General features: G+C 38.4%; 1 protein-coding gene across 1 annotated transcript; it reads left to right on the top strand.

Moving 5' to 3' along the window:
• The first annotated feature begins 557 nt into the window (after positions 1–557).
• On the top strand, positions 558–1,625 carry bdkrb1 (bradykinin receptor B1). The gene has a single exon (XM_061967925.2). It carries the CDS (start codon positions 558–560, stop codon positions 1,623–1,625), a length of 1,068 nt encoding a protein of 355 aa, XP_061823909.2.
• Positions 1,626–12,150: the final 10,525 nt, after the last annotated feature.

Raw genomic sequence — 12,150 nt, 5'->3', positions numbered from 1 at the left:
AATAAGATACTCTTATTCATCTCATTATGTGAACTTATAAACAACTATTTATTCATGAGAACTTTACTGATATTTGTTTGTGTTACAAATTAAGCACAAGAAATGAAAAAAATATGTTAGAACTTGCTATAAAAAAAAAAAAGGGTAAGATTAAATAAGCTATATTTTTCCTTATTTTTTTTCAGACATGTAATGAGAAACTGTTTATACTGTAGGTAAGTACATGTTTGCATGTTCCAAATAAACTAATATCATTATCATAACCGTTACCAATGAAATCTGTAAAATTGTGGAAGTAAAGATAATGGATTTGCGTTTGAACGTTTGTTTCTTAGGAAACAGACTAATTTCCAGTTCATGTAAAATGATGTGAGACACAAGAAAAGATAGATGGGATTTTATTGACTACAACAGTTCCATTTAAAATGTCAAAAATTCCTTCACCAAAAGTTTTTAGTTTTTATTTTTAGGTTATGCCTTCCTGATTTAATACTTACGAAAATACCAGACTACGGTAAAAGGTTACCGACTAAATAAATGTTGTCGTTCTGCAGACCATGGAGCCAGTGAAGCTTGTGACGACGGCGGTTCCTGAAAACAGCAGCTCGTCGCTCCATTCCGACTTCATCACGTCCGCCGAGTTTGCCGCCATCCGCCTCATTGTCCCGCCGTACATCTTCACTGTATCCGTGCTCGGCCTCCTCTGGAACGCCTTCGTCCTGTGCGTGTTCCTCGCTCACAAGGATCGACTGACCGTGGCGGAAGTCTACCTGAGCAACCTGGCCGTTGCCGACTTTGCGGTCCTTTGCGGCCTTCCCTTCTGGGGCGCCAACATTCTTAACGACTACAACTGGTTGTACGGCGACACCTTGTGCAAAATGGTCAACGGCGTCATTATGGTGAACTTCTACACCAGCGTCTACACCCTGGTGATGATCAGCGTCGACCGCTATCTGGCCATCGTGAGGACCATGAAGGCGAGGTGGCTGCGACGGACGCGGCACGCTAAGGTTACCTGCGTCTTCCTGTGGATTTTAGGGTTCTTGCTCAGCACGCCGACCATGCTGCACAGAAAAGTGATCTACAATGAGGAAATCCAAAACACTGCCTGTCTATTGGACTACGGAAGCTCCTGGAAGTTAGCCAATCAGCTTCTTCTGAACATTGTTGGCTTTGTCCTGCCTGCTCTGGTGATCGTCTTCAGCAGCAGGGCTATAATTAAGGCTTTAGCTCAGAGGAAGGATACCGTAGGCCTCCACGACGTCAACGACACAAAGGCCTCGGTGTTGTTGTACGCCGTCACGCTGCTCTTCATCCTCTGCTGGGGGCCCTTTCAAGTCTTTACCTTTTTCGACACCCTCTGCGACGTCCATGTGCTAGATGTCAAACTGTGGTCCCACGCTTTGGACGTAGGAGGGCAGGTTTCTGCCTATCTCGGAATACTTAACAGTGCCCTGAACCCTCTGCTGTACGTCCTGTCAGGGCAATATTTCAGGAAGAAAGTTAGCGCCATCTACAGGAGGACTCTACGTCAGCGCAGAGGATCGGACATGACCACATATCAACGTTCTGTCGCGTCCACGTACATTCAGAGGCCTGAGCAGATAAAGCCTGTTGTCATTTAAGTTGTTGGGGAAAACGTTGGCCAATTTCTGTTGCTGAGCAAAGTAGCAGCAGTCAAGCAATCACTGAAAGGGGACCCAATATGATTTTAATCTACATTTAAAACACTTGTACTGGCCATGCATATATCATACTTGCCAACCCTCCCGGATTTTTCGGGAGACTCCCGAAATTCAGCGCCTCTCCCGAAAACCTCCCGGGACAAATTTTCTCCCGAAAATCTCCCGAAATTCAGGCGGAGCTGGAGGCCACGCCCCCTCCAGCTCCATGCAGACCTGAGTCCGCTTTCCCACAATATAAAGAACGTCTACAGTAAAGCAGTCCGTCTGCCGTAAATAGCAATGTTGTGACACTCTTAAACAGGACAATACTGCCATCTAGTGCATTTGATGAAAGCACTTTTGTGCGTGCCACACAGCAATGCATCATCAGAGAGGGTGTTCAGCATGGTTAGAAAGATAGTGACAGAGAATAGAACAAGGATGGACAATTCAACCCTTAACTCAACAATGAGTAGATGAGTGTTATGTGTGTGTATATGTGTAAATAAATGAACACTGAAATTCAAGTATTTCTTTTATTTTTATATATATAGCTAGAATTCACTGAAAGTCAATTATTTCTTATATATATATATATATATATATATATATATATATATATATATATATATATATATATATTTATATATATATATATATATATATATATATATATATATATATCCATGCATCCATTTCTACCGCTTATTCCCTTCGGGGTCGCGGGTATATATATATATATATATATATATATATATATATATATATATATATATATATATATATATATATATATATATATATATATATATATATATACTGTGTATATATATATATATATATATATGAAATACTTGACTTGGTGAATTCTAGCTGTAAATATACTCCTCCCCTCTTAACCACGCCCCCAACCGCGCCCCCGCCCCAACCACGCCCCCCGCACCCACCCCCCAAACCCACCTCCCGAAATTGGAGGTCTCAAGGTTGGCAAGTATGGCATATATACAATACACAATACATATATTGAATATACTTTGGTGTACATTGTGCGTAAAGGTTGCTCCACAGTCACTTTTATAATTCGTTTTTTTTAATCTGCCTGCAAAACGTTCGTTTCTTGAGGCCCTTGAAACCACGCATCACCCTCTACAAAAGTACAGTATCATAATTAATCATTTAAAAATACATGTTTACATATGCATCATGCAGTTGTAGCCGCAATTTGTTGTCCAGACACAGTAAAAAATAAACCTCATAAACATAATATAGAGTCACCCGGTCACAACATTAGGTACACCTATACACTCTCTGATCGAAACAGACTTTGCATAAAAAACTGCTGTTTTACCAGCATTTATGTCACTGTTTGTCGCACATCGGTATTATTATACGCATGCCAAGATTAGATGAAAATAGTATTTTTCTGTGTTTTCCGCACAGCTTGAAACTGGCTTAGCTCCTCCCCCTCTGGCTGAGAGCTTCAGTATCCAACAACGTAACAACATTTATAAGTCAGAAAAGACAAAGTCGACCACAGGTCTTTAATTCTTGCATCAAAATATTAAAAACGTCCGATACAAAGTTGTGATCCTGCCTGTCCAACTGACTCTAACTGAGCAACTACATAGAGATCTTGAGATGCAAAAGGACCTGATGGTAACTTCTGTCAACACACCTCTAAATCACAGTGCAACATGGAAACTCCAACAACAATAATGCCACAATAAGTCTTATATTAGGGGTGTCCCAATGTAACTTTTTAACCTCCGATAGCGACATTGGTCGTCACGTCGTGTCATTGTTGGTTTACGAGCAGACGAGCATGTTCGGCAGCGCACAATCACAGAGTACTTACAAGCAGACACAGTGTGTGGACAGAAAAGGGAGAACGGACGCATTTTGTCTTAAAAACTTACGATAAAGGTGAAGTTATAACACTGAAACGCCCTCAGGAAGAGGTGATTTAAGACATGGCTGGCTAGCTAGCGGCTAAAGTCCAGCCCCAATCGGCAGTGTTTTAGTTATTTCTAAATCACTAATCCTTGTCTCCATGGCGACAAATAAAGTAAGTTTCTTACAAGTATCATCCCTGCAGGACAAGGAATACCTAAACATGCTTCACTACACACCGTAGCCCACCAGCGTCAAAATGTAAACAAACGCTATTGGTGGATCTACAACTAACATTCATTGTAATGATATCAAGTACAGGAGTGTATCTAGTTGATACTACTATGATTACATCAATATTTTTTGGCATCACAACATCTTCTTTCGCTTTTTTAAAATGTATTTTATGTTTATAAACTCAAGAAATATGTCCCTGGACACATGAGGACTTTGAATATGACCAATGTAACTACTTGGTATCGGATTGATACCCAAATTTGTGGTATGATCCAAAACTAATGTAAAGCATCCAAACAACAGAAGAATAAGTGATTATTACATTTTAACAGAAGTGTAGATAGAACATGTTTAAAAAGAAAGTAGATATATTAACAGTAAAGGAACAAGTAGATTAATAATTCATTTTCTACCACTTGTCCTTAATAATTTTGACAAAATAATAGAATGATAAATGACCCAATATGTTACTGCATATGTCAGCAGCTAAATTAGGAGCATTTGTTTGCTTACTTACTACTAAAAGACAAGTTGTCTTGCATGTTCACTATTTTATTTAAGGACAAACTTGCAATAAGAAACATATGTTTAATGTACCGTAAGATTTTTTTGTTAAAATAAAGCCAATAATGCAATTTTTTGTGGTCCACTTTATTTAGAAAAATATCAAAAAGTACCAAAAACTATTACTGGTACAGGTACCAAAATATTGGTATCGGGACAACACTAGTGTGGAATATTAAAAAAGACTTGATCAAGTGGAATTACTCTGAGAGCAATGTTAGGTATGAAAAAAACACTATGACAGACTTATGCTGTTTTTAAGCTAAAGTGGAGTGCTAATTTGTTTTTGGCGACACCTAGTGGTTACCTAGCTGCTCACACGGTCACTAAGGTGGGCACTATGATTGACACATCAACTTAATGTGTATTATATTTATCCATGAGAGCATTTTGTTGTAAACTGTGAGTTGTGTTTGTTAAAAATCATGATTGTTTTTACAAATGATGACAGATGTAAACAAGAGCATGTATTGTCTTTGTGTTATGATGTAAATGAGGAGTGGTTGTATTGTATATTAAGTATGTGTCCATGAAAGGGCATTTTATGACTTTTCCTAATTTGATTACATGCGTATACGTATGATTTTATTGTTATAATTTGATTGCATGATTTTTGTATCCCTTTAATTTAGGTAGCCAGGGACTGCAGATGGAAATGAGTTATTTAGCTATAATCTGGTACAGAACATATCTGTCTTTAAGTTTAATGTTTCTGTGCATTGTCCCTTCAAATAAAGACTAAAGTAAACTAATAATTCCTTAAATCAAGCTCATGCTGCAGCAAATAATGCGGACACGCTTTTTACTGGACACTTTCTAATACGCTTTTGTGTCTGTGAATAAATGCAACCATAACTGTTTGATACTTGTTTATAATATTAAATGTGTTTTAGACTGTAATATTGTTCAATTAAGGATATGTGTTACGTATGTCTGGCTTGTGTGCTCAGCTGTTATATAGTTGCTAGCTCCTAGTAGGCTATAGTCAACCATTTTATGTTTTGTAAATGACTTGACTCAAATACAAGAAAATGCCAACCTTGTGTGACGACAGGATATTTAGATGTGAACTACAGAACTACTCGTATCAGGGTTTATGTCAGAGATTTTAGATGCAGGCCGATATCATCTGATACTTTTTTTTTGTTGCTGATATTGAGCCACCACCCTAACTAATATACTGTGGCCCAAGAGTTAAAGTTAAGTTAAAGTACCACTGATAGTCACACACACACACACTAGGTGTGGTGAAATTATCCTCTGCATTTGACCCATCACCCTTGATCACCCCCTGGGAGGTGAGGGTAGCAGTGAGCGGCAGCGGTGGCCACGCCCGAGAATCATTTTTGGTGATTTAACCCCCAATTCCAACCCTTGATGCTGAGTGCCAAGCAGGAAGATAATGGGTCCCATTTTTAAAGTCTTTGGTATGGATCGGCCGGGGTTTGAACTCACGACCTACTACAAACCCATGAATGTCAAATTATGTATTCCCACTAGGTGGTCCGCTGCATAAACAGTTAGCCTTTTCTGATGCAGTCAATTTTGTAATTGCATCAAATTACAAAATAAGCAAGGCAAAACAAAAATAATAATGTCAAACAACGTGACGTCACATCGGGAAGCAATCCGCCATTTTCTCAAACACAGAGTCAAATCAGCTCTGTTATTTTCCGTTTTTTCGACTGTTTTCCGTACCTTGGAGACATCATGCCTCGTCGGTGTGTTGTCGGAGGGTGTAACAACACGAACAGGGACGGATTCAAGTTGCACCAGTGGCCCAAAGATGCGAAAGTGACAAGAAATTGGATGTTTGTTCCGCACACTTTACCGACGAAAGCTATGCTACGACAGAGATGGCAAGAATGTGTGGATATCCTGCGACACTCAAAGCAGATGCATTTCCAACGATAAAGTCAAAGAAATCTGCCGCCAGACCCCCATTGAATCTGCCGGAGTGTGTGAGCAATTCAAGGACAAAGGACCTCGGTAGCACGGCAAGCAATGGCGGCAGTTTGTTCCCGCAGACGAGCGAGCTAAACCCCCTGGATGTCTTGGCTCACACTGTCCCTTATGCCACCGAAGATGATCAAGAGAAGAATATCGACCCTAGCTTCCCTGGCCTGCTGACATCAAATCCAAAACTGGACGGATCAGCTTTCAGGAAAAGAGCGCGGATGTCTACAGAATATATTAATTGATGAAAATTGGGCTGTCTGCACTCTCAAAGTGCATGTTGTTGCCAAATGTATTTCACATGCTGTAAACCTAGTTCATAGTTGTTAGTTTCCTTTAATGCCAAACAAACACATACCAATCGTTGGTTTGAAGGCGATCGCCGAATTCGTCCTCGCTTTCTCCCGTGTCGCTGGCTGTCGTGTCGTTTTCGTCGGTTTCGCTTGCATACGGTTCAAACCGATAGGGCTCAATAGCTTCAGTTTCTTCTTCAATTTCGTTTTCGCTACCTGCCTCCACACTACAACCATCCGTTTCAATACATTCGTAATCTGTTGAATCGCTTAAGCAGCTAAAATCCGAGTCTGAATCCGAGCTAATGTCGCTATAGCTTGCTGTTCTTTCCGCCATGTTTGTTTGTGTTGGCTTCACTATGTGACGTCACAGTAAAATGGACGGGTGTTTATAAAGATGGTTAAAATCAGGCACTTTGAAGCTTTTTTTAGGGATATTGCGTGATTGGCCCTGCGATGAGGTGGCGACTTGTCCAGGGTGTACGCCGCCTTCCGCCCGATTGTAGCTGAGATAGGCTCCAGCGCCCCCCGCGACCCCAAAGGGAATAAGCGGTAGAAAATGGATGGATGGAGGGTAAAATTTTGAAAAAAAACTTCGAAAAATATAATAAGCCACTGGGAACTGATTTTTAATGGTTTTAACCATTCTGAAATTGTGATAATGTTCCCCTTTAAATACTCCAAATTAGTTTTACAATTTAAAACATGCGTTTAGAGTGAAAACTATGGGAGCAACTTTCTAATTAACTGCATTGATGTCTGCAGGCCACACTATTGAATAAATACAAATATTAAGTTAAACACCACTTTTAGATCATCTGCAGCACTGTACCGTGTAGAATTATGATGACCACAACCAAACAATATGATTAATTAATACATCTCTGACGGTGTGCACTGTGCACTATAATTTTTAACGGCACATTTCCATATAATCCACATATAATCCATGAAGGCATAAACATGTTGATATATTTTGTTTGCAGCAATATGCCCACACTGGGGCGCTGCAAGCTTTCTCAACCAAATAGGAGAGACAATGTGTGACTGGAAATTACTCTTTTTTTTTTTTTTTACATTTTATGCACTTCAGTCTTTGTTAACATAATTATACAAAATGTATATTTTTGTGCATATTATTTCTGCATGTTTGGAAAAATATTGTAACCAAACAAATTACTATTAACTATATATATCAAGGTAATATTACTGTCATATGACAGGCTTTCATGTATGTTTCTTAAAAAGGGCCTTAAAAAAGAAAGGACAAATCTGATTTTACCATTGTATATACTCATAATAACATGTACAAAGTGCATATAACAAAATTACATAATTAGCAAAAATTACAAAATTTGCATAATAGTGCAGATAATATAATCATTCATTATCTGCAACAGCGAGTATGTTAAATTGATAGTGTTTGTTAATTAATGTTAGTTACATTAGTTTTAAAAAAAAAAAGCACATTACTATTCATCACAAAATCATCATTTCTAAATCCTTAATTAACAAAAAATACATTTAAATACATGTTTGCGACAACGTATTTTCGAATTGCAGTGTCTAGATTAGAAAGACGTCTATGGAAGCTATAGCATACTTCCGGTTTTCGGTGGTTACCTTAAAATAATTAAATATTTTTAAAATAAAACATTCAATGTTTAAAATTAATATATTTTTGACTTACGTGCAGTTGAGAATCCCTGCTGTAGTCTGCTTTTCTCGGCAAACTGCAGAGTCCAAAGACGTGGAGCTTGTAACTCATGAACGCAAATGAACTATTTCACATTACATGTCGGCACTGAGCACAAACTGAGGAATTACAGGACAACAGTTTGTAGAAAGCGTTTGAATTCATTAAAAAGTATATCACAGAATGGCAACTTCTTAATCCCTAATTAGCTCAAATACACATTTCAAATACTTATTTGATTCACAGCGTGGTGTAGACGCCACACTTCCGGTTTCCGTTTGTTTTCCTTTCAGAATAAAATATTTTTTTCGAAATGAATCAAGAGGTGCAGCATGTTTTAATGTATATACATTTTTGAGAAACACTGCCGATGGTGAAGTTGTGATTGGAACAATTTTTTTCAAAGCCATTTAGCTTTTCGTAAGATGCATTTCATTCAATAAAATTTATTTAAGTGGACAAGTTAAAAAACTTATTCGGGTGTTACCATTTAGTGGTCAATTGTACGGAATATGTACTGTACTGTGCAATCTACTAATAAAAGTCTCATTTAATCCATCAAAAACGTTTATCTGGTAGGCCTCAGTGGTCCCCAAACTACGGCCCGCGGGCCAGATACGGCCTGCCAGCGGAAAGTCCAGAGTAAAATATATATATATATATATATATATATATATATATATATATATATATATATATATATATATATATATATATATATATATATATATTTTTTTTTTTTTTTTTTTTTTTTTATTATTATTTGTTTACTCTGTCCTTTCTAGCCCATCCATCAACCCATTTTCTACCGCTTGTTGCTGCAAATCATATTGTCTAAAAATGCATTTTCCCATCGATAACAAGACGTCATCCCGCTTGGGCAAGTCGGTGTCAGTCAATTAGTGCACGGGGGGAAAAAATGGCGAAATGGTTGGGGAAACATAAAATACATTCCCAGGGTAGAGTTTTTAAACATCAGTGGACATATAACTATTTTTTTTGGTCAGTGTAAGGAGAAGGCAGTTTGTCTAATATATATATATATATATATATATATATATATATATATATATATATATATATATATATATATATATATATATATATTTATTTATTTATATATATATATATATATATATATATATATGTATATATATATATACGTTAGGTCAGGAAAAAACACAAGAGGCTATATCATCCCTACAAGCCTGTTTCGCAGGTTTCCCTGCTCATCAGGGGATAGCCATCCACAAGCTTCTGGCAAGCTTCTGGTTGCATTTTTGATCACTACTCTTGACAAAATTGGTGCAGTTCAGCTACATTTGTTGGTTTTCTGACATGGACTTGTTTCTTCAGCATTGTCCACACATTTAAATATCAGGACTTTGGGAAGGCCATTCTAAAACCTTAATTCTAGCCTGATTTAGCCAATCCTTTACCACTTTTGACATGTGTTTAAGGTCATTGTCCTGCTGCAACACCCAACTGCGCCCAAGACCCATCCTCCGGGCTGATGATTATAGGTTGTCCTGAAGAATTTGGAGGAATGTGTCCCATTTACTCTCTGTAAAGCACCAGTTCCATTGGCAGCAAAACAGGCCCAGAGCATAACACTACCACCACCATGCTTGACAGTAGGCATGGTGTTCCTGGGATTAAAGGCCTCACCTTTTCTCCTCCAAACATATTGCTGGGTATTGTGGCCAAACAGCAAAATTTGTGTTTCATCTGATACCACATGGACAAAGATAAGACCTTCTGGAGGAAAGTTCTGTGGTCAGATGAAACAAAAATTTAGCTGTTTGGCCACAATCCCCAGCAATTAGGACAACCTAAAATCATCAGCCCGGAGGTTGGGTCTTGGGTGCAGTTGACCCCAAACACACGTCAAAAGTGGTAAAGGAATGGCTAAATCAGGCAAGAATTAAGGTTTTAGAATGGCCTTCCCAAAGTCCTGACTTAAACGTGTGGACAATGCTGAAGAAACAAGTCCATGTCAGAAAACCAACAAACTTAGCTGAACTGCACCAATTTTGTCAAGAGGAGTGGTCAAAAATTCAACCAAAAGCTTGCCAGTAGCTTGTGGATGGCTCATTTTTTTAACCCAATGCGGCCCCCGGGTCAAAAAGTTTGGGGAACCCTGGCCTACATAGTCACAGGCCTAGTGTCCTATACCAGTGTTTGTGCCACGAGATGCAGTCTGGTGTGCCGTGGGAGATTATCTAATTTCACCTATTTGGGGTAAAAAATATTTTTTGCAAACCAGTAATTATAGTCTGCAAATGATGTGTTGTTGTTGAGTGTCGGCAGAGTAACCGTGTAATACTCTTCCATATCAGTAGGTGGCAGCAGGTAGCTAATTGTGAACACAATATGCAGATGACAGCGGGAGGCAGTGTGCAGGTAAAAAGGTATCTAATGCTTAAACTGAAAAACAAACAAAAGGTGAGTGCCCCTAAAAAGGCATTGAAGCTTAGGGAAGGCTATGCAGAACGAAACTACAACTGAACTGGCTACAAAGTCAACAAAAACAGAATGCTGGACAACAGCAAAGACTAACTGTGGAGCAAAGACAGCGTCCACAAAGTACATTCGTAAATGACATGACGATCAACAATGTCCCCACAAAGGATAAAAACAACTGAAATATTCTTGTTTGCTAAAACAAAGCAGGTGCGGGGGAACATCGCTTAAAGGAAGACATGAAACTGCTGCAGGAAAATACCAACAAACCAGGAAAAGCCACCAAAATAGGAGCGCAAGACAAGAACTAAAATACGACACAGGAAAACAGCAAAAAAAGTCCAAATAAGTCAGGGTGTGATGTGACAGGTGGTGACAGTACACCTACTTTGAGACAAGAGCTATAGTGTTGTATGCTTAGTTATGCTTTAAAGTCATATCGCCGACTTTTTATTGTCAATATCTAGTTTCATATTTTAATGATTTCTGCTGGTGGTGTGCCTTTGGATTTTTTACAATGGAAAAAAATGTGCCTCGGCTCAAAAAAGGTTGAAAAACACTGTCCTATACTATAGTTCATAAGATAGTACGTTATTGATTCCTTTAGGAGAGTTCCCTCAGGAAAATTAAAAAAGTAAGGTCAGATAATTTATGGACACTTTATATTACTAACATATATTACTGTTCATGCATGACTCTTGGTAATTAGATGGGCCTGCAGGAGAGAGCATGTGAGTCCTTCTTCTTTTCCCTGCATCCCTCCACCCTTGCTTCCACTCATCCACGTCACGTGAAGTGCTTCCCCCCCGCCTCCATGACAGCCACAAACCTGCATCAGCAGCACAACCTGTCCTTGACTCTTCAGCAGTCATCTTTGTATATGCGGAGACGGGAGTTAAGCGCCGATCAATAAGGAATCATTGACGAGATGAACATTATCACCATCTGTGAGCACCATGGTCATTGCTTGATTAACACAACTAGGGTCAGCTGTAGCAAGCATGACTAAAATAAAGAAAAACACAAATACAGGTAAAAGCCAGTAAATTAGAATCTTTTGAAAAACTTGATTTATTTCAGTAATTGCATTCAAAAGGTGTAACTTGTACATTATATTTATTCATTGCACACAGACTGATGCATTCAAATGTTTATTTCATTTAATTTTGATGATTTGAAGTGGCAACAAATGAAAATACAAAATTCCGTGTGTCACAAAATTAGAATATTACTTAAGGCTAATACAAAAAAGGGATTTTTAGAAATGTTGGCCAACTGAAAAGTATGAAAATGAAAAATATGAGCATGTACAATACTCAATACTTGGTTGGAGCTCCTTTTGCCTCAATTACTGCGTTAATGCGGCGTGGCATGGAGTCGATGAGTT

Source organism: Nerophis lumbriciformis, linkage group LG08 (assembly GCF_033978685.3).
Source record: "Nerophis lumbriciformis linkage group LG08, RoL_Nlum_v2.1, whole genome shotgun sequence".
Lineage (NCBI taxonomy): Eukaryota > Metazoa > Chordata > Actinopteri > Syngnathiformes > Syngnathidae > Nerophis > Nerophis lumbriciformis.
Note: the sequence above shows the minus strand (reverse complement) of the source record. Positions and strands in the feature narration are given on the sequence as shown.